The sequence below is a fragment of the Pelodiscus sinensis genome, chromosome 23 (genome assembly GCF_049634645.1).
Source record: "Pelodiscus sinensis isolate JC-2024 chromosome 23, ASM4963464v1, whole genome shotgun sequence".
NCBI classification, from domain to species: Eukaryota; Metazoa; Chordata; order Testudines; family Trionychidae; genus Pelodiscus; species Pelodiscus sinensis.
In genome coordinates this window covers 4,285,300-4,308,610 of record NC_134733.1, presented here as the reverse complement: position 1 = coordinate 4,308,610, position 23,311 = coordinate 4,285,300, and the positions used below count along the sequence as shown (strand labels likewise).

Genomic DNA, 23,311 nt, shown 5'->3' with positions numbered 1-23,311 from the left:
ATTCAGTAAATCAGTTTTATACTTTAAATAGTTGGGTAATTTTGTTCCTTATAGGCCAGCAATTAAGTAATTTTTAAGATTTAAGTAATATTTAAATGCTGGTTTTGAGCAGTTTATTTGAATTTCCATTGAAATAGAGCTTGACAAATCACAAGCAAAAAACCCTAGCATGTCGTAAATAAGAAATGTATCATTTGCCATTTTCTACCATAATAAAATGGTAAAAATGAAAAATATGAATAAATGTGAATTAAGCTACATAATTGCTTTAAATACAAATAGACACTCTACCTAGTTAGCAAAAAGAAGTACCCTGTTGAGTATTGATAGAAATGTAGCCGTGTTAGTCTGGTGTAGCTGAAACAAAATACAGGACTATGTAGCAATTTTAAAGACTAACAAGATGGTTTATTAGATGATGAGCTTTCGTGAGCCAGACCCACTTCCTCAGATCAAATAGTGGAAGAAAATAGTCACAATCATATATACCAAAGGATACAATTAAAAAAAATGAACACATATGAAAAGGACAAATCACATTTCAGAACAGGAGGGGGATGAGGGGGGGGGGGGGGGAAGGAAGGTAAATGTCTGTGAGCTAATGGTATTAGAGGTGATAATTGGGGAAGCTATCTTTGTAATGGGTAAGGTAGTTGGTGTCTTTGTAAAGTCTTTACAAAGACACCAACTTTACAAGACTTTACAAAGACACCAACTACCTTACCCATTACAAAGATAGCTTCCCCAATTATCACCTCTAATACCATTAGCTCACAGATATTTACCTTCCCCTACCTCTAATATCAACTTGCAGACATTTACCTTCCTTCCCTCCCCTCCACCCCCCCCGCATCCCCCTTCTGTTCTGAAATGTGATTTGTCCTTTTCAAATGTGTTAATTTTTTTTAATTGTATCCTTTGGTATATACGGTTGTGACTATTTTCTTCCACTATTTGATCTGAGGAAGTGGGTCTGGCCCACGAAAGCTCATCATCTAATAAACCATCTTGTTAGTCTTTAAAAGTGCTACATAGTCCTGTATTTTGTTTCACCTGTTGAGTATGAAATTTATATTTAGTTGTTTTAATGTAGGGGTCTGAAACTCCTGGCTCATGGGCCTTCCCCAGGCCGGCCTGCCAAATACTTTGAAAAAGTTATTTAACCAAGCCTGCCTGGGGTGGGTGGTGGGAAACACACAGGGACTCGTCTGCACATGGCTCGCAGCAGCGCCCAGGTCTCCAGTGCCCACATCGTCCTAGCTGCAGAGGGCACGACTTGGTCTGGGAAGCCATGCTGCCTGCCTCCGCCGCCATGTGACCCCCACTGGCCAAGGGGGCGCCCGAGCTGCTGTGCTTTTGCAGCAAGCAGGGTGGGGCCAGTGGGTTTTGCTTTTCCCCCTGGGGTAGGGGATCCCAGCATGAGGACACGGCTGGGGCTTTCCAGGAAAAAAAAAAATCCCCAATGATAATGTGATCAAATCCGGAGAGTTGGTGTCAGTTTCACAAAATGAGTGAATAGTTTCCCAGCTGACACCTGTGAAGGGGAGGGCTCTGCAGTCACCTCCCCTGGGCCACAGGGCTTTGCTGGCAGTGTAGCACTGGCAGCCAGAAGCCACGCTAGCCCTGCTGCACTGCCCTGGCAACAGCAGAGGCCCCAGTGGGTTTTTAATTGTCCATGGGCGGCAGGCAGGGCAAGGTGATGGGCGTGGGATGGGGGAAGTGTCTGCAGGCCAGCATTAGACCTATGGGTGGGGGGCGGTTCACACAAACATGACTTCCCCTGTCCGTTTCAGCCGGGGGGGGGCGGGAGGGGCGAGCAATGGCCCATTAGGAGGATTTGAGGTAAATCCCTGTGAGACCCCTGTTTTGAGACCCCTGGCCAATGGGACTAAATTTTTCATTAGGCAAGTAAATAAAATGTGCAAATGCAAAGCATGATTCACATGGGTTAGTTAAACCAAGGGTTCCTGCCTGCTGCTTTAACTCAGCATCGGTCATTCAAATCAATTCACTCTTCTGGACTAATGTCTTTAGCACTGCTGACTGTAAAACAGCTGCACAAACTGTCCACTAGGTGATTAGACCTTGCCCCTGGGGGTTCCGCTTATAGATTCTTACAGGCCAAAAGGGACCATTAGGTCCTATAGTCTGACGTCCTTCCTAACAGGTGAGAGAATTTCATTGTTATTTCTGTACTGAGCCCTCCTGTGTTTGTCTGACTGCAGAGTGCAGCCAGTGCTGTTTATGATGCCTGTCCATGGTAGAATGCAGACCGATACCACCTGTATTTACTCGCACCCTTCATCGGGTCATCCCTTGAGCTGCTGTTTGATAAGCCAAACAGCCTGACCTTTTCTATCCAGCCCTCATTTGGAAGAGGGATGTAAAAGGTTTAACTGGCTTAACAGAATGTTTACTTGGTAACCAGTTAACCAGACTGCCAGCTATGTGGAGCTGGCTGGTGGGAATCCAGTCAGGTCAGGATGACCAGCAGGGCTCCATGGTAGGCAGCCAGATCCATGGAAAAAATGAATAAAGAAGAGTTATGTCACAAATGGTTGTGACTAAAATTTTCTTCCACTATTTGATCTGAGGAAGTGGGTCTGGCCCATGAAAGCTCATCATCTAATAAACCATCTTGTTAGTCTTTAAAGTGCTACATAGTCCTGTATTTTGTTACTCCTTCCCATAACTCAAGAACTAGGGGTCACTATATAGTAATTACTCGTTTAACATGTGCCCGCTTAACATGTTTTCACAATAGCATGATTTTTTTTTTTTTTTAGGGAATGTCTTTTGAATGTGACCATCCCCGAGATAACACAAAGATAATCAAGGGTGGACTACTTCGTGTGGCAGTATAAGTTGGTGAAAACAGTGGTAATACGCATGAGCGGATGAATACACATGGCCATAGCACTCCTCCTCTCACTCACGTGTTTATCTTTGTGTTTTAACAAACCGCAGCGACTTGTGTTGCTAGATATCTTGTGTTGCTGGGTATCTAATGACCGAGCACCAACAAAAAATTGATTTTGCTGCCACCACCACCTGAAACGCAATCCCCGCCTTTTCCATTGTTTTTCATGGGAAAATTGACCCTGCATAACACGTTTTCACTTAGCACGATCATTTTCTGAAACGTATCTACCGTGTTAAATGAGGAATTACTGTATAGAAGCTGGGAATGGGTGACAGGGGATCACTGGATGGTTCCCGTCCCATTCATTCCCTTTGGGGGCACTTGGCATTGGTCCCTGTCAGTAGACAGGACACTGGGTTAGATGGACCTTTGGTCTGACCCTGTCTGGCCATTCTTATGGGGTTGACGGAGCCATGTAGATGAGGCAGGATGACAAAGGGAAATGAAGTGGCGATTTAAATAATCACCGCTTCATTTAAATCAAAATGACCGCCGCGCTGTGCCGACCCCAGAACCCTTCATCGGCAGGTCCTTTATGCCTCGTGAAACAGCTGATCGGCACAGCGCAGCAGCCATTTTGATGTAAATGAAGTGGCGATTATTTAAATCACCGCTTCATTTCCCTTTTTTGAGTAAACGCCATGTAGTTTAGACGTACCCGTGGAGTATAGGTCCACCAATGACTGTTAGCCAGGATGGTGACCCTAGCCTCTGTCGGATGGGAATGGGCAACAGGGGAAGGATTACTAGATTCTCTGTTCTGTTCGTTCCCTCTGGGGCACCCGGTATTGGCCATGGTCGGAAGACCACTGACAGGACCAGTGTTTCTCAAACTTTTGACCCTCAACCCAACCAACTCAACGCAAATCTTTCTGTGGATGACCAGCCAACCGCATGTTAAAATGCCTTCACTTCTCTCTAAATACCTTAAATACTAAAATGCTCAAGATAGTTAAGACCAAAGCAGACTGTGAAGAGCTTCAAAAAGATCTCCCCAAACTAAGTGGACAACAAAATGGCAAATAAAATTTAATGTTGATAAATGTAAAGTTAAGGACATTGGAAAAAATAATTCCAACTACAGTTGGACTAATGGGACTAATTTAACTACAGCTACTCAAGCGAAAGATCTTGGAGTTCTTGTGGATAGTTCTTTGAAAACATCCTCTCAATGTGCAGCAGCCGTCAAAAAAGCAAACAATGTTTGGAATCTTTAAAAAAGCTATAGAGAATAAGAGGGAAAATATTGTATTGCCTCTATATAAATCCATGGTACATCCACATCCTGAATACTGCGTACAGATGTGGTCGCCTCATCTCAAAAAAGATATATTGGCAATGGAAAAGGTTCACAAAAGGGCAGCAAAAATGATTAGGGGTTTGAAACGGGTCCCCTGTGAAGTGAAATTAAAAAGACTGACTATTCATCTTAGAAAAGAGGAGACTAAGGGGGATATGATAGAGGTCTATAAAATCATGGCTGGTGTGGAAAAAGTGAATAAGTAAAAGTTATTTACTTGTTCCCACAATAGGTAGCAGGATTAAAACAAACAAAAGGGAGTTTTTCTTCAGGCAGCATGCAGTCAACCTGTGGAACTCCTGGCGAAAGGATGTTGTGAAGACCAGGACTTTAACACAGTTCAAAAAAGAATTAGATGGATTCATGGAGGTTAGGTCCATCCATGGCTATTAGCCAGGATGGGCAGAGATGGTATCCCTAGCCTCTGTCGGAGGCTGGGAATGGCTGGCGGGAGGGATCACTTGATGGTTCCCTGTTCTGTTCATCCCTCTGAGGCATCTGGCACTGGCCACTGTTGGCAGACAGGACATGGGGCTGGATGGACCTTTGCTCTGACTCTATGTGGTCGTTCTTATTCATATTAGGTTACTGGAGCATAAAAACTTAAGTGCAGCTATGACAGGCATATATTACCGGTAAGAAAGGAAATATTATTAAACAAAATGAAAATCATTAAACAGATTTAGCACTTTAACTTTAGCCTGTGAGTTTATCAAACTTCATTTTTAAATGAAGTAAAATATTAATTAATTAAAACATAAAATATCAATTCATTTATGCCCACAACAAAAGGTTCTAATATTGTCTTCATTTATGGCAGGGGTGGGGGACCTTTTTTGAGTTGGGGACCACTGACCCACAGAAAAGTCAGTCCGGGGCCTCACACAAGTTAGAAGCAAAAGGAAAAAAAAAAAGACAAGAAAACCCCAGTTCTCTCTGATGTGGCCCCTGATTAAGTAAGACACCTCCCTCCCCTCATGCTCCAGACCCATGGGTTGGAAGGGGAGAAGAGGGAGGGCGGGCGGGCAAAGGTTCAGGGCTTCCCACAGGTCAGATTATCTCTTCTGGGGTCCCAGGGCTAGTAGATTTTGTGGGACTTAGGCTCTTGGGTGGGGCCAAAATGAGGAGTTCACTGGGTGAGAGGGGGCTACCAGGGACCAGGATAGAGATGGGGTGCAGGGTCTGGGTAGCGTGAGGGGCGCAGGGGTGGGAGGGAAGGTTCAGGAGCAGAGTGGGTGTGGCCAGGAGGTTGGGTGCAGATGCGGGTGTGAGGTCTGGGCAGGAGAGAGGGTTTAGGTGCAGGGTCTCACTGGGAAGGTTGTGAAGGTGATGGAGGTGCAGGGTCTAGGAATGTGGGGGTGGGGGCACTTCCTGACTCTGCACACCCTGCTGCTCCTATTGGCTGTGATTTTGGCCAATGGGAGCAACAGGGAAAACCTCCAGGAGAGCAGTTTCTTCAGTGTCCTTCCCCTAGCTGTGTGTGCGCGGCGGGGGGAACAGCAGCGTGCAGAATTGCTTCCTCCCCCTGGGAGCCAGATCTGGCCTGGGAGGCTCAGGGCTCTTCCCGGCACAGTGGGAAGCCGGCCACGTGGGAGGGTGGGGTACACAGGGCTAGGGTGCCAGCATGGGCTTTCCACTGCGGGGCGAGGGGCACAAGCCCTGAGCCCATGGCACCGGCAAGATAGTCACAGCACACTTTGAGAACCACTGGGCCAGATAGCCCTTTGCTCTGACCCCATCTGGTCATTCTTATGTTCTCATCATTGGCCAAAAGGGGCTGATTTCTCGCTGGCAACGCTTCTCCACTATTGCAGGGAGTTGTAGCCAGCTGGTAGCACAGCAACCCCAGGGCACGGCAGCTCTCCTCCTTGGGGGACGCATTTTCTTCTCCTTAAGCAGACACGTCAATTGTGCACTGGCTGGGCATGCAGGCAGCAAGGTCGCCTGGGGGGTAGGGCTGCTCTCACTGTTAAATGCCTTGTGCTTATTCCCGTCTCGTTTGTCTAGCGTCAGCTTCCCCGTTGGGTCTTGTGATGCTTTTGCGTGCTAGACTGAAGGCTCCGCTGCTCTCCATCACTAGGAACGTTCAGTTCCAGCTTGCATGTTTTTCTGGACTCTGCTCTAGTTCTAACACAAGTTAATTCCCAGATGTCTTATGATCTGTTTACAGGGCAGGCGGGGTGATCACGGTGGGCCCTTTAGGCTTTGTGACCTATGACCAGTCCTTGCTATCAGCAACGGTTTTATTATAGCTGGGGTCAGCTTTTCTGAACCGGCTTTTTTTCTGCTGAAAGGCAGCAGCAAACACTAGGCTCTTGCCATAAGGTGGAAGTTGTGTGCTATTTAAATACTGACTAGGTTAAAACTGCACGATGCTCAATACACACTGTGTTTTCCGAGGGCATTCACCAACAGGAGGGATTTGGGGTTGGTTTCTGAGTTGGGGATGTGCGTTAATACCAACTTGCCAAACTTGGCTCCATAACGGAATATGGCTTTAAGGCCTGTCCTTTGGCTAAGAGACCCCGATCACAGTGCAAGTCAGCAGCAGAGCTAGGAAGCTCCATTTCTAGTTTGGTACCTTCAGGAAAGGGGTCCCTCTACCTCTCTGGTCTAGTTTTAGCAGTGGGGACAGGGCTGGGATTTCCAGCACCCTCCCCCCACCTCGCCTGTCATGGGAATGAAGGTTTGCTGATAGCGCGCCAAGTTGTAGCCCACAGAAGGCAAGAATGCTTTCCGTCTCCAGCTCCTCTGCTTTTCAGAGCAAGCAGATTAATTCACAAAGTACAGCATTGGATTTTTTTCCCAAAATATTTTATTTCCAGAGACTGAACTTCAATTTCGAGTACAATTTTCCATTCCTGTGCCCTTTCCTCAGATCAAGCAAATGCAAGGGGGAGAAATATATTTCACTACAATGATCAATAAAAAATAAATATTATAAAACTCCTGGACATCAAGACTTCATGTCATATCTTAAAAGAGCTGCCACCGATGATTTTATACGCCACCACAGATTTGATCACTAGAGGTGAACTGAGATGGGTCTGGCCCCACGGTGTTCATGTGGGGCTGAAGAGAACTCTCTTTAAAATATATTCAGGACTTCAACAATAAAAACCCACACCACAATTACTGCCTTACAATAAATTACTATGTACACTTGTGATACATCTGCCAATTGAGTGTTCTCGTGTTCACATTTCAATGTCCAGAACCAAGCAGCTTCACACCAGTCTCGCCACCATGGCTACGACTGAGCCAGCGTCCAATTTGCCACGTGACTTTGCTCTCTCTCAACTCCATTAGCTGGGCCCACAAAAGGTGCCATCAAACCTTTTGGGAAGAGGCAGGGCAGCCTTGGAGTGAGGCTGCGCCTGATGGGAAAGCTGCTGCCGGTTTGGGGTGTGTTGTGCGAAGGGCCCACACCTGGCTCCTCTCTAGAGAGCTGAAGGCCTTGTAATGGAGCCATCCTTCTGGCTGCACAGGTTGCATCAATGCCACTGCCACTCAGTCAGCCACAGGGGCTATGCCTGAGCATACACCCCCTGCAGGGACCATGAGCATCCACAGTGCAAGAGAGATGAGGAACCCTACAAGGCACTTCTGAGCACAGCTAGGAAGCCACTGGCTAGCCTGGCTCGTTTTATCCCCCCTCTAGCCAGCAGGACCAAGTGTAGAACTTTCTAACTATGCTGACACATTCAGAACTAAACAAGCAAGTGCGCCTCTGCTTTGATCCAGGAGCCACTGCGTTAGCTATCCCAGGCCACCGGCGAAAGCCAGGGCTGCCCTGCTGCTGACTCGTCTCATTGAGACTCCAACACAAAGGAGCGGGAATCCAGGTTTGACACTGAAAGCCGAGCACCTGCAGTTCCCAGCGAAGGTGGCTGCATCTCCCAGAAGGCGTTCAGAGCCTCGCAGGGTCAGGTCAATAGAGCAGGCATTTCAAACTGCAGGACATGCTGCAGCCATTCTCATTAGCCGTGGGAATCCTGTGCAGACCCAGCTCCTGATCACAACTCTAGAGCAGGTAGGAGACGGAGTCTAGGTGCCCGCCTGCCCTGCATCCCTGTTCCCAGACAGCTCAAGTGAGACTACCCCGACCTTTACAAAAACATGCACGTGTCAAAGGGAGAAGGGGGCAGGTTAGCTATTTTCTAGTGCACGCGCAGACTGGTGTCCTAATTAGTGCTCCAATGTCAAAAACTAGTTAATCCTATGGATATTCTAATTAATTTTCTTTACGGGACTGATTCGTGGATCATAACTTGTAAGCTGAGGCCATAACTTGAACTGTGAGGGCCAGAGCCACACGACTTACACGGATGTTACTCGGATTTCCGCAGCGTTACTCCAAACTGACACCACAGCAAAGAGATCAGAACCAGGTGTCAAGTGCCTCCAAACGTGTGTCTGTTTTGCAGTGGCTGCTCCAGCATGTAACTGTTTGGCTATGCCAATGGGACTTTAGGCTATGCCCAGATCCACGCAGGCCCGATCTCCCTGGCATTCCCTGGGAGTGACGTTTTGAGCCTCAGACTTGTATCCCACAGGGAGGGTCTAAGTTATGTCCAAGGAGAGGTTTTTGCATTGCCAGGGTGACCCACTATTGGGTAAAGTTCCTGTACAGGGGGGAGGGGAGGGCACAAATTCCTACATTAGTGGGAACAACTCCAGTAAAGGCAATAAGCTGCACCCTGGGCTATGTTCAGACCTGGTGCAACTCCACAGACTTCAGTGCAGTCACACCAGGCCCCCGAACACCTCAGCGGTTGTCCTTTATCCCATGGTCTGCAAGGGGCTTTGTAGTGAGAGAGTTATAATGTTCCTTCCTTCAGCACAGGCCTCTCAGAAATGGGCAGAGGGATTTGGGGTTGGTCTGTCACTTGGCTGGTTCTTCGCTTCATGCACAAGACGAACCCACTAGCGCGATTATGTCTGTGTGGGTATGCCTAAAATACATCCCCTGTGTCGAAAGAGGGATGCAAATTAGGCAAATCGAAAGTGCAAATGAAGCGGGGATTTAAATATCCCATGCTTCATTTGCATAATGGCATCCGGGCGCTTTTTCAAAAAAGGGTTTTTCGAAAGCGAAAGCGCAGTCTAGACGCAGTTCTTTCTAAAAATACCCCTTTTTCAAAAGATCCCATGCTCCTCAAAAAAACGAGGAGTACGGGATCGTTCGAAAAAGGGCTCTCGCACGATTATGCAAATAAAGCGTGGGATATTTAAATCCCCACTTCATTTGCACTTTCGATCTGCCTAATTTACATCCCTCTTTCGAAAGAGGGATGTAGTCTAGACATAGCCTGTGAGTCTTAGAGGAGTTGGTGGGTACAATTTACAATACCCAGCTCTCTCATTTCCTAATGATCTAAAATAGTAAATTACCTGATATTCACTACTCTACACTTTCGGTGCACCTCTGCTTTCTCAGCCTAGCACCAATGAGATGCCAGGACCCTTGGAACAAGGTAAAAGCCCTCCAAGGAGAGTATCTGCAGAACATATAGGACTATACATCCCAATGTCAGCTGACATAGTTCCATTAATCACTGGCTCTTCTAAACACACATTTCTTAGCTCTGCCCTACAAGGGATGTGGTAAGTTTTAACCATTCATGCAAATGCAAACACTGGTGCTCAGAAGGTGTGAGAGCAGTTTCAAATTGCCCTCAGTGCTCTACTGGAAAAAAGTCAGTCGTTCTGCTCTCTTGGATCTTACAAATACACCCCCCATTTAAATAGAACGACTCTAGTTTTATGCCATTTCATTGGGTTAGGATAGGGGAGCCCAAACGATGGGCCACCGGATTATTTCATAAGCTTCACAGCCTGCTTCAGTACAATATTCTAACAGCTGATTCATCAACGTTTTGTTGTGTTTGTATCTAGACAATTCTGCACCCCTAGCGGAATGCATACGAAGCAAGCTGAACTTCAAATAGAAATCAATACAGGTGCCTCGACATTGAATTAAAATCTTAGAATCTGTTTGACCCACCTCGGGGGTCCAATGTAAAAAGGTTCAGCACCACAGGCTCCGGGAGCTAAGCAGCAGTTTTCAAATCAACATCTCAGTGCTTCTGATACTGATCTCAGCCATCCTGCAGCTCTTCCAGAGCCACAGCCAAGCCTGGCCCCACAGGGTCCTCGGAAGAACCCCCCATGGCGGGTGTTTGCTGCCCTACTCTCTAGAAGAAGCAAATACCATTGTAAGTTCATGATTTTAAGCATAATAAAAATCTGAAAATGAATTTCTCATCTTAAACCCATCCAGTGGTTTTGTAAGGAATATGTACATTCACATCCGCATCAAACCCTCCCGACAGCTTGGAGAGTTTAAATGACATTTCCCTGTTAACAAGCGTTAAACTTCATGGTAGTGATGACGTGGTGCCAGAGAGCAGGCACTACAGGAACGCTCTGGACAGGCAGGGGGGCTGCAGGACCTGTGTTAAGACAGATACTTCCTACCACTCCAGTTTGAAAGTGTTATTTGATATGACAAGACAGCCCGTCGTTGTTACTTTCAAGTAGGGATGATAGCGGTGATGAAACCTTTAGTAAGGATTAGGCAACTCATGGGTGTTAACACAGGATAAGTCTTCATTTAAGTCACAGACGTTGCCTTTGGCAGGTTATCAGGGTGACACCCGAAGCTGTCATCACCTCCACAGTACTGAGCGTGCAGTTACACTTTGCTGCTCCACAAGGCAGCTGGGAAGAAGATGTACGTAGTAGACCAAACGAGATAGTAGAGAGAGACTATTGAATAGGAAGAGAACAAAACCATCAGGATACCTGCAAGAGGAAAGCAGCACAGAAAAGTGAGTCAGCTACAATTGCCAAGTGGAACAAATGTAAATCTGCATTTCACAGCCTTCCCCAAATTCCTGTGACTGAAAGATTTTCTAGCAGGGTTGAGCCTGAAAGATTCTTCTGCTCCCTGCTGGAAATAAGTCCATTTAAAAACACCAGACACAGGTTGCTGAGTATGATTTGCTCTTCTTTTACACCTTTCACAGCATGTAATCTGTGGCAAAAGGAGCCCCTGCCACCATGTATAATGGACTTAAAAGAGAGGTATATAACCCCTGAAAGTGCAAGCTGCCAGAGATACTCTCCTATACAGAAGCACAAAAACTCTAGCCTTCAAAGGGCAGTGCTAAAGTTTGTGATGCTAAACATGGAGAATTGCTCTTGCTAGAAGCAGATGTAATGCCAGTCCAGTCTCAGATCTCTGCTGTGCTGCCTACAGCTATGCCAAAGATTTAACACTTCAATCTTTTGTCCCTTGCCTTTTGGCAGCTGCCAGCCGCATGAACAACTTCTATGACCCCATTTCTATACGCACACAACTGCTGGCCCTCTGCAACTTCCTTGCCATGTCTATAAGTCTGACAAAATACTGTTCTGTCTGCTTTCGTGGCTCCATTGCTGAGTTCTATAAGCCAAGCCATGCCGCAAGCTATTGGTAGACCCCCTGGCTACATCTACACTGGCATGATTTTCCGGAAATGCTTCTAATGGAAAAGTTTTCCGTTAAAAGCATTTTCGGAAAAGCGCGTCTAGATTGGCAGGACACTTTTCCACAAAAGCACTTTTTGCGGAAAAGCGTCCATGGCCAATCTAGACGCGCTTTTCCGCAGAAAAGCCCCGATCGCCATTTTCGCGATCGGGGCTTTTTTGCGGAAAACAAATCTCAGCTGTCTACACTGGCCCTTTTGCACAAAAGTTTTTCAGAAAAAGACTTTTGCCCAAACGGGAGCAGCATAGTATTTCTGCAAAAGCACTGACAATCTTACATGAGATCGTCAGTGCTTTTGCGGAAATTCAAGTGGCCAGTGTAGACAGCTGGCAAGTTTTTCCGCAAAAGCAGATGATTTTGTGGAAAAACTTGCCAGTCGAGACACAGCCCCAGAGTTAATGTTGCAGGTGGAGATTTATTGAGGCAATTAACTGGATACGTTGGAGTAAATTTAATCTGTGCAAACAACTAGCAGAAATACAGCCCAGTTCTGCAGGCCTAATTCTCTTTTGTTCCCTTCTTTACTGGCCTTTCTCGGTGGAAAAACACTTTACAAATAGAGCCGACAAAATGACAATGTACAAAAGTATCTGTAAATGAAAAATGCAACTGTCCAGTAGGAGCTGCTGGGTGTTTTGCACCTTCCTCTGAAACATCTTGCACTGGCCATGCCCAGAGGTAGGGAACTGAGCTAGGTGACCATTGGTAGGGCCTGGCGTGACACTTTCTACCATTCTGAAACATGTACTTCCGTCAGGGGGCAGCAGGACCTAGCATAACAATGGAGGGTCAAGGACTGGTTCTATTTCTGGTCCAACCATGGCCCTGTGTGACCTTCTCTGCCTGTTTGCCCATCCCTGAAACCCGAGGCAATGCCCTTCCCCGCTGGGGAGTGCGTATTCACAATGCTTCGGGGGACAGACTCTGTGGACATCCCCCGGGATGAAGAACTTGGACCCTAGAGACATGATTTTAGGATTACAGCACAAAAAAGAACTTAAGCTTTTCATACAGCTCCCAAGAACCCCGGTTCACCTTTGTTTTCCTTTTCCGTCACTTGGGCGGAAGGACGAAGTCAGAGACATGACTAGACATCGAAGGGCAAGCACGAGGCCTTCCCCTGCGCTTGCAAAAGTGGCTGACCCTTTGTGTGAATTACCAGAAACAAAAGGGAGCTAAGATTTTGTGCTGCTTCCTTTTGACACTTACCCCCTACGTAGACCATCTTTTTCCAGGGCTGGGACTCCAGGACTTTGTCGTGGGGATAGAAACCCTGGTCAACCATGAATAGGATCATGACAATGGCTACAATCCGTAGAACCACCAAGTTGCCGCCTGTCAAGAGGTATGTGCCAGTCAGGAGGGAAGAAGCGTATGGGCAGGGCAGGCCTCGGTACATGAAAGGGATTCCTGCAAGCAAGAGGAAGCAATGGGTGACTTCCTGTTAAAACTGCCACAAAGCTATAAACCAGAGGATTCGGGGAATGAAAGGGACTGCTGGATCCAGTCCTAATGAAAGGGACTGCTGGATCCAGTTCACCAAACATTCCAACAGCTCTTCCTCTGCTTTCTTTGTAACACCTGAGATAAGAGAAAACGAACCCCTCAGAAGCCAGCACTTCGCCATTTACTGTGTGCGCGTTTCATTTCCCTCAGCTGGGAAAACATCAGTGACTAGAAAGTGGAGCTGACTGCTAGGAGTTCACCCCATGCCCCTGTCACGTTACTGAATTGGAGGGAAGCAGCCAGATCACTGCTGCACCCATAGGTGGGGTGTTGGCCCCAAAAATGGTATAAAGGGGCCATATGGGGTGTTGAATAGAAGCTCACTGTCTGCTAATCCTAGGTACGCTAGTCATGTGATTGTATAATGTCTGTGTGTGGAGTTAGGAGTCTGTAATCTGTGTGGATACTGAATATTTCCTTGCTTGTGGTTGAGCATTGGGCAGAGCCCGGCCTATGGACATGCTAATTAGTGAGGCCCTGTGGGAAAATGGCACTCAATGAGCCAAGGACACACCTAAAGAATGAGGGCAGACACCTAAGGGCTGCCAGCAAGGAACACAGGGATAGGCCACTGGCCAGGTGACCTGCTGCAGCCAAGAAGAGACCAGGAAGGATGTATAAAGAGGCCATGTGGCGGACTCCATCTTTGTACTCAGCTCAGCAATTCATCCCAGAAGCAGCAGTGCAGGGATCAAAGAGCCGGAAAGAACTGTGGACCCATCCTGATCCTAGGATGCGCAACAAGGAATTTTAAGCCAGCAGTTAAAACATCTCTGCTAGAGCCTGCACCGAGAACTGGGAGATGCGATGCATGTAATGTACTATCCTTTAACAACCTCACTCTCATGCTTTTCTGTATTGCAGTAATAAACCTTTAGATGTTAGATGTTAAAGGATTGGCTCAGCGTGATTTGTGGGTAAGGTCCAGAGGGTAAATTGACCAGGGATCTGTGGCTGGTTTCTTGGAACCGGACAGGACTTGTTCGGGGTAGGTGGGATTGGGTTCTAAGACCCCCCACCGGTGTATGAGGCCTGGGGCCATCTGGGGCATGGATATTGCTGGGGTGCCGGAGGGGTTTTGCTCGGGAGGCTTCAGGCAGGCAGCTGAAGCGCTCTGTGGGACTGGTTTGTGGCCTGTTTGGGAAGGTCACCAGTCTGGGGGCTGTAAGGAGCCCCGAAGTTGAGCAATTCACCCAGAGAGGACGCCCTCAGCTGTGCCCAGACACGGCCCGGTCAGTCACAGCCCCTCACTACGGTACCTCAGCGCTGAGAAAAAGGAATCAGACCAAAACCATCCAGAACTGGCTTGTGGGCTAGTTTTCCTCAAGCAACCAGGACAGTCAGTTTGTTTCCTTTCCTCTCTTATTCTTGCCAACAGGTTTTCTCTCCCGCGCCTGCCTTTCCTCCACCTTCTCTTTTGTTGCGCTCTCATTCCCGCCATTGGAAGGGAAAATGCTGATTTCCACGGAGTCTTGGAGTGCTGGGGAAATAGCATATGGCTGGAGGAAAACCAATGCTGGGCCCATTTTAAAAACGATAAACAGGTTGAGCCAGGGAGTTAGAGACCTGTCAGCCTGATCGTCACCCAGGTAAGATAACAGGGTGGCTACTACGGGACCCTATTAATAAAGAATTAAAAGACGGAAAAATCATTGAGGCAAATCAACACAGGCGTGTGGACAGTAGATCCTGTCACACTATCCTGAGATCACCTTTAGGAAGCACACTTATAGCAGTGCCAATGTAATTTACTTAGACTTCTGTAAAGCATGTGACTTAGTGCCACGCATTTTACTTCAAAAAACGAACCATGTCAAATGAACATGGCCCGTGGGCCCGTGAGAAGAGTCTCAACATGTAACTGATCGAGGGGAGAGGGGAGGGGTATTTCCAAGGAGGTCCCAAGGTTTGGTCCTTGGCCCTGTGCTATTTCACACTGTTCTCAAGAACCTGGCAGAAAAGAGAAAAGTGCCACTAAAGAAGGTTGTTGCTGCCCAAAGATCGGGGCAGGCTGAGCCGTGAGGATAGGGCAGTGACCCAGAGCGCTCGGGTCGCATGGCAAACGGGCGCACACAATCTGCATTTGATCCGGCTCCAGGTGAACGTGTCCCAAAGGAGGCAGGCCACCCTGACAGAGCGGGCTGTGCTTGGGGAGCGGGGAGTGACAGACGGGGGTCACGCCCTAGGGAGCGGGGACTGACAGACGGGGGGTCGTGGCAGATAACTAGCTGACTGCGCACTCCCAGTGGCCATCGGAGCAGATGTGACCTGGGGGCATCCGCGGGGGATCTCGAGTGGGTGCAGCGTGGCTATTTCACCACTGTGCGTGGCCCGGGGTGGCCGCTGCTGGCGTCACGGGGCCAGCTGTGGTGCCCACAAGTCAGAAGGATGTTGATATATTGGAGAGAGCTCAGCGAAGAGCCACAGGACTGGCTGGAGGGGCAGAAAAGCTGCCTGACAGTGGCAGACTCCCGGAGCTAGATTGTAAGGCCGGGCGGGACCGTTGTTGTCATCTAGTCTGACTCCTTGTGCAGCCCGGGCCACAGAGCTCCTCCGAATCTTCCCCAGGACAGAGCCACTAGAAAAAACTTCCTGTCTGGTGCCCGTGATGGGGGATCCACTACGCCCCAGGAGCCTGTTCCCATGGTTACCGACTCTCACTATTGAAAATCTCAGCCTTATTTTTAGTCCGAATTTGTCTAGCTTCAGCTTCCAGCCACTGACTCGTGTTAACCCTTTCGCTGCCTGTTGCTAAACAGTTGTTTCCCATCCACTCACATCTCAACAGTCTTTCGTGGAGCGTAGGGCTGACGGGTGATTTGATCTGTCCACAGGTATGTGACAGGGAACAGATATTTCCTAACGGGAGCCTCACTCCAACAGCAAAGGTCTAACCCGAGCCAGCAGCTGGAAGCTGAAGTTAGACAGATGCAGCCAGGCAATACGCTGTATGGGTTTGACAGGGAGGGGAGCTAACCACGAGGAGTAATGGTAGTTCAAATTAGGATCTTTAATTCGAACTACCTACTCCGAGCCGTGTGTAGCCGCGGGCACAGAGTTCGGACTAAGGGGGATTTAAAAATAGCGGCGCCCGGGAACATGCAAATGAAGCCTGGGATATTTAAATCCCGGGCTTCATTTGCAACTCCGCTTGCCCTCATTACCCTACCTAGCTTGAACTAACGAGCTAGTGTAGACGTACCCTGACTGAGTTAGGGATGCAAACAGGTGGAACCGGCTGCCGGCTCCCAGCCTTATGGAGGGAAGGGGCAGTGGCGGGAACAGGGGAAGAACTCCTGCCTCCTCCTCCACCATCACCTCCCCACCGCGAGGCTGTTGATGGCCAGTCTGCGTGAGCTGGGAGCCGGCAGCCCCAGAGGCCGCTCCAGCCCGCCTGGAACAGCCCCTCCCCCTGCCCACTCCTGTTTAATTAGTTAACCAGTTACATTTCGCATTTAACTAATTAAACGGGATTTTACATCCCTACTTTGAGTCTGATCTAATCCTTCCAGCCCTGCAGGAAGAGGGCTAAACTCCCACTCTAATAGTTTCCAATCAAGTGGGGAGAAAAAATGAATAATGAAACCATTTCTACGCATACGAGATGCCAGGAAACCTAAAACCAGGACCCAGAGTAACTGATCCAGGGACACCTCCTGCCCTCTGCGCTTTTCAAGTGCTGCATGTCTATTTTCATAGCCCCCGGTGCGTGAAAGGCAAAAAGTAAACGCACAAGCGTGGGAAAGTGTAGGGTTATTATCTACAACCCTTCAGCTTGGGGAGTTTAATGTGTTGCTAACAGCACAGAGAGAGACACAAAGTCTCTTACACACAAGCAGCATCTCAGGCTAAATCCACACTGCACTTTACAGCACTGTAAACTTTGTGAAGCAGGCTACAGTGCTGGGGGCCACGTTCCCAGGGCTGTTAGCTACTCCCCTCATTGAGGGGGTTTACATGGAGCGCTGGGAGAGCGCTCGCCCAGTGCTCCTGCCATGGCCACTGTCAGTTTGGAGCTAAATACGAGTCAACAGTGCGACACTGTTGCAAAAAAAAGCAACCCTGATTCTGGGCGGCATTCACAGGAGTGTTGTGAGCCAGACACGAGAAGTCGTTCTTCCGCTCTACTCTGTGCTGATAAGGGCACAGCTGGAGTGTTGTGTCCACTTCTGGGCACCACATTTCAAGAAAGATGTGGAGAAATTGAAGAGAGTCCAGAGAAGAGCAACAAGAATGATGAAAGGTCCAGAAAACATGACCTGTGAGGGAAGGCTGAAGGAATTGGGTTTGTTTGGTTTAGAAAAGAGAAGACTAACAGGGGATGTGATAGCGATTTTCAAGTATCTAAAATGGTGTCACAGGGAAGAGGGGGGGAAATTGTTCTCCTCGGCCTCTGAGGACAGGACAAGAAGCAATGAGCTTAAACTGCAGCAAGGGAGGTTTAGGTTGGACATTAGGAAAAATTTCCTACCTGCCAGTGTGGTGAAACACTGGAATACATTGCCTGGGGAGGTTGTGGAATCTCCATCACTGGAGATACTCAAGAGCAGGTTGGACAGATGATCTAGAGGACGGTGCCTGGTCCTGCCGAGGGCAGGGGACTGGACTTGATGACTTTTGAGGTCCCTTCCAGTGCGAGGGGCCTATGAAGAAGCTGCTGCAGCTGCGATTTTCACTGCTAAGTGCAGACAGAGCCTCAGCCATGCTCTCCCCCAGAGGAAAAAAAGGTTCTCGGAGAGACGAGCCTGCTGGAGTGGGACAGAGTCTATGGAAGGCTCCTGAACCCTGCCTACTGCTCCCCAGCCCCCAAGTGCTGTCCTGCTCCCCCTCCTCCCCAGAGGCTGAGGTCCAGCATGGGGGCCTCACACACCTCCGAGTTCCGTCACACCCGCACAGATGCCATGGACATGAAACAGACCCAATGGGAGTCTGTGCTGTTCAGAGCAGCCCAGAAACCCACAGCTACCGGAGTCCAAAGAGCAGGACTTCCCCGGGCCCCAGGAGGGTGAGGTGGGAGCCCACTGCGGGGCCAGCACAACTGTCTCATTCCATTTCCTCCCGGCAGGAGTTGCCCACCCCATGTTAGCAGAGGCAAGAACAGAGCCATGGATTCGCCTGACCAACCTGATTGCCTTGTGTGACGAGGTAACTGGCTCTGTGGACGTGGGGAAGGGGGTGGGTGTGACAGACCTTGACTTTAGCAAAGCTTGTGATCCGGTCGCCCAAAGATTCTTGCCAGCAAGCTAAGGAAGTCTGGCTTGGATAAATGAACTGTAAAGGTGGCTCGAAAGCTGGACAAATCGTCGAGCTCAGCGGGTCGTGATCAACGGCTCGCTGTCTGGCTGCTAGCAAGCGACGTGCCCCGCATGTCGATCCTGGGACTGGTTTTGTTCAAAAATCTTCATTAATTAGCTGGTTGCATGCGGGGTTGGTTTGTACCCTCAGCAAGTTCACAGCTAACACTAAGCTATAGGGAGAGGTAGATACGCTGGAGGGCAGGGATAGGATCCACAGTGAACTAGACATATTGGTGGATTGGGCCAAAAGAAATCTGATGAGGTTCAAGAAGGACAAGTGTAGAGTCCTGCCCTTGGGGACTGCTACGGGCTGGGGACCGACTGGCCAAGCAGCAGTTCTGCAGAAAAGGCCCTGGGGATGACAGTGGATGAGAAGCTGGATATGAGCCACCAGGGTGCCCTTGTAGCCAAGAAGGCTAACAGCACATTGAGCTGCATTAGGAGGAGCATTGCCAGCAGATCTAGTGAAGAGATTATTCCCCTTTGTTTAGTACTGGTGAGGCCACATCTGGAGTGTTGTGTCCCCCGCTGCAGAAAGGTTGTGGGGAAATGTGAGAGTCCAGCAGAAGGCAACAGAAATGATGAGGGGGCTGGGGCGCATGATGGAGAGGTTGAGGGAACTGGGCTTATTTAGTTTGCAGAAGAGAAGAGAGAGGAGTCGGGGTTGACAGCAACTTTCAACTACAAAGCCAGGCCATTCTCAGTGGTGGCAGAACAAGGAGCAATGGGCTCAAGTGGCAGTGGGGGAGGTCTAGGTTGGATATTAAGAAAAACTATTTCCCTGGGTGGGTGGGGAAGCGCTGGGCTGGGTTTCCTAGGGAGGGGGGGAATCTCCATCTAGAGGTGTTTAAGTCCCAGCTTGACAAAGCCGTGGCTGGGATGATTGAGTTGGGTTGGTCCTGCTTTGAGCAGGGGGTTGGACTCGACGACTCCTGAGGTCTCTTCTGATTCTATGATTCCATGAACCTTGAATAAGTGCCTATAACTAGATGGTAATTGACTTTCTGCCCTACTTCAGCTCCGTTATTCCATGCTCTCGACACAGGCCGAGAACGGCAGACCACACACTTACCACTTGAGAAGAAGCACAAGCGGGTAAAGACGGCGAGCACATAGACGATCGCCAACAAGCCATCCATGAGCCCGTGAGCCTGCAGCAGCAGCGCGGTGGCCAGACCGAATGAAGTGAAGTCAGCAAAATCATCCAACTTGGCACCTGCAGCGAGTGAGAAACAGCAGCTTAGCGACCACGCTGCCTGGTCCCAGCCCCGCAAGCGGCAGGAAGGGGCAGACGGGTGTCCTAAGCTCAGCAGTAACCATGGGGCGAGTCACCCGGCAGGGAACTTCCAGGACTGGACACGGTTAGCACAGCAGCCACTAGTGCAGAGACTAACGGAGCTCCCGCTGTGCCTTGCTTTCAGCCCGTACACCTCTAGACAGGAGGATTTCTGACAGGATTTGGGGCCACCAAAGCTAGTCACGTTCCACATGCAACTAAGGCCCAATTGTGGAAGCGTGATAACAAACCACTGAGCGACTGAGGGAGGTGAGGTGGTGCCTCTCCAGCTTGGGCTCCATGGAGCTAGGCTGTGGCGGGGAAGATGGTCCAGCTTTGGAGGATGGGAAGAGCCTTGTTTTGACTTGGAACTGTCCACTAGGCATGTTTTAAACGGCTCCCTCTTTCTGATGCAACTCCCTTCACCTCCAGAGACCTGCCTCACTGCTTCCGTAGGGCCTCCCTCTGCCAAGGGCGAGAGGACGGAGCCCTGAGGGTAGAGCGAGAAGATGGAGGCTCCCGTCAAAGATTCCTTTTCCCCTGTACTGTATTTCTGACCCATCCGTGATCAAGCAGCCCATCCCCCATGGCCTGAGCTCAGCTACTGCCCTGGGCTTGTTTCCAGTGACGGGGGGAGGTGGGGTGTGTGTGTGAAATCACACAGCCTCCCCGCATGGTTCCCCAAGTAAACATGCTCCCTCCGGCCAGGGGAAGGCAGGGGCTGATCTCCCTGCTTACTTGAGGGACCATGGGGGCGCATTCACACTCTTGCGATCCACATGTACAAAAAAAAGCACCCCCACCCCTGAAATCCCTGCATGCGGGCCTGAGTGAGACACGAGATTTTCTCTCCCTCGAGGCAACTACCAGTGTGAAACGGCCCCAAGGATCCCCTCTCCCCTACCCCCACATCAGCCTTCCCAGAGCCGCCCAAGGTGCTGGCTGGACTGGCCCTGGGAATTTTCAGTCAGTCTTACGGGAAGAGCTGCTGCCACGAGAGGCACCACCTTACTGGCCACGGAGTTTGGCTGTTTCAGTTTGCAGCCAGGATGCCAAAGAGGGCTCGCTGTGGATTCTACCCCGTGATCCAGAGGAACGCTTTTCCAACCCAGAATCCCCGGCTCAGGAATTCCACAGGCAAACCGCCCGCCAGCCGCCTCCCACAGCGCAGCCTGTGGCAGCAGCCAGAGGGTCTCATGCAAGGAGAGGGCCCCTGCGTAAGGATTACCTGGTGCTTGAAAACGAGCCGCTGTGGGAGAGCAGGACAGCCCGAGGGGTAATTCCCTCCGGAGCCATTTATCCTGCCCCCCTCGGGGACGAGCAGACCTGCTTGTCTCACCTCGTGTTCATTAAGCAGAGCCTGTCTCAAGCCTGCCGGTCTGAGCTTCTGAAGGGCGGGAGGTGGAACTCACCCAGGGCCGAGCAAGCGTTCAGTTGTCTAGCAACCGCCCCATCAGCCAAGTCGAGCAGGAATCCGATCAGGAGCAGCCAGCAGGCGCAGTGGTATTGCCTGGAGGACAGCGGGAGTCAAGGACGTTAGCGTCTCCATGGCGACGTCAGGTGCCGAGGGGCATAACGGGCAACCTGAGCATTTATCGCCAGGGTTGCCTGGAGACAGCCTGCGAAGCTGGAACGTGCATCAGTGCTCACCCCCTCCTGTCCTGCCTTCCACCTCCCCGGGAATGGCTCCCCCCGGAGCCGGCTGCACCTCCTCTGCTTCCGTCACGCAGGCTCGCCTCAAAATGGAGGAGCGAATTCCTCTCTGCGATGTGGCCCAGATGCCAGCTCCGTGGGGCTCTGCGACTAGAGCCCCCCGGGGGAGAACAGCAGCCCCCTTCTCACACCCCCACCCGGGCATGTGCCCCCCTGCCAGCGGGCCCCACAGCAGCTCCTCGCGGCGAGCAGGAAGCTCTGGAGGAAGGGGAGGAATGAGGCTGTGGCAGGTTCGGGGAAGGGAAGAGGCAACATGGGGCTGGGCCCCTGAGGGAAGGGATAGAGCAGGGGTGAGGCCTGGGGCAGAGCCGGAGGCCGAGTGCCCCCCGGCACTTTGGCAAGTTGGCGCCTGTGGGGGACACAAAGGGCCTGTTCCACATGCAGGCCCACTTGCTGAGGGAGGCGAAGGAGAAGTGGCTGGGATGCCGTGGCCTTCACCACACCCGTGCAGCGTGCCGAAGAGCTTCCCAGAGAGCCCAAGCCGCACACAGGCGCTGTAGGTGCCTCGGCACAGGCACAGCACAACGTCAGCCGCTCCCCAGCTTTTCATTCGCCTGTTGACGTCCCCTCGCTGTACCGCTGGATCTCCGACACTGTTCTTCCAGGGGCCTGGCTGTTTGTATTGAAGCTGTGCCTCTGTCCCGGATGTAAATGGAGGACAGAATTTGGTCCAACGAACAGGATGCGGCTAGCAGGCACAGGGCTGCGGCTTGCAGTGCTCTGGAAGTGACTCTTAAGATCTGGCCAAAGCATTCCTCCTTTCACAACCATGGTACCTGTTAATCCCTGGGCGCCGGGCACATCCCTTAGCCCGGCTAGGAGGAGCTGTGTTTGGTTACCGAGGGCAGTGAGGTCTCCAAACTGCGACAGAATCCCGTTCCTTCTCGGAGCATCCTCTCCTGTCGTCACCATCTGCCCAATCGAATTCACTTCACCTCGCGGGAGAACGGGTGCGGTTCTCGTTTCCAAAGCAGAGCGAATGCATTCGCCCCCACAGGCCTCCCATCATCCCAGAGGTTCCGAGGTCTGATTCATAAAAAGGGACTTGCCAAATTCATGGCCATGAGATCTGGTCTCCCCTGCGAAGTCTGGCTACTGTAGGGGGGTCGTGGTACTGCCAGCCTTACTTACGCGCTGCCTTCAGAGCCAGGGGAGAGCAGGGGCTGCCGACTGGGCACTCAGCTCTGAAGGCAGCATGGCCACCAGCAGCTCCGCACAGGAAGGTGCCAGCCTTACTTCAGCACCTGTGCTGGCAGCAGCACTACCTTCAGAGCAGGATGCCGGGCCAGCAGCCATCACTTGTGTGACCCCTTACAATCCTTTCAGGGCAGGACCTCCAGGGTGAGAAACCCTGCAGTGTCTGCGCCCACCCGTGAAATCTGCTCTTTGGGCCATGTGACACCGGCAAAAACATCTGATTTCTCCACCACTCCAACAGACTCCTATTCATAAATGGGCTATTTGGATGCAGACTCCAAACTGCATCCTCTAATACCATTTAGAAACGGTAGTAACAGGTGCTATAGAAATATCCAAAATGGGTACTATTATGTCACCTCCTGCACAATTTTTGTTTGCACCATGGATCAAAATATTTGTACTGTAATTTCATGGTTTTCACTGCACTGCACATCATGAATCCTGGCTCTTACCAGCAGCCACCCCCTCAGAACTCATCTCCTCCTGTTAATAGACTGCAGTCCCCTACCCCTAGCACTGAAGCACAAATGTTGCCATTGATTTTATGGACAGGTTTTTGTGA

The 23,311-nt window shown here is 50.2% G+C and overlaps 2 protein-coding genes across 6 annotated transcripts in view; one reads left to right on the top strand and one right to left on the bottom strand.

Annotated features, from left to right (window-relative positions):
* Positions 1–23,311, top strand: part of LOC112544488 (small vasohibin-binding protein) — a 52,667-nt gene that overhangs the window by 8,361 nt on the left and 20,995 nt on the right. The window lies entirely within an intron of this gene.
* TMEM269 (transmembrane protein 269) overlaps positions 7,129–23,311 on the bottom strand; it is a 40,293-nt gene continuing 24,110 nt past the window's right edge. For all 5 annotated transcript variants that reach the window (XM_075906367.1, XM_014569576.3, XM_014569580.3 and 2 more), the window contains exons 4-7: positions 21,249–21,346; positions 19,633–19,776; positions 12,967–13,167; positions 7,129–11,030 (exon numbers count right to left, since the gene is read on the bottom strand). In XM_075906367.1, coding sequence (XP_075762482.1) covers positions 10,921–11,030; positions 12,967–13,167; positions 19,633–19,776; positions 21,249–21,346 — 553 coding nt within the window. In that variant the 3' untranslated portion in view covers positions 7,129–10,920. The remainder of the gene's footprint in view (positions 11,031–12,966; positions 13,168–19,632; positions 19,777–21,248; positions 21,347–23,311) is intronic.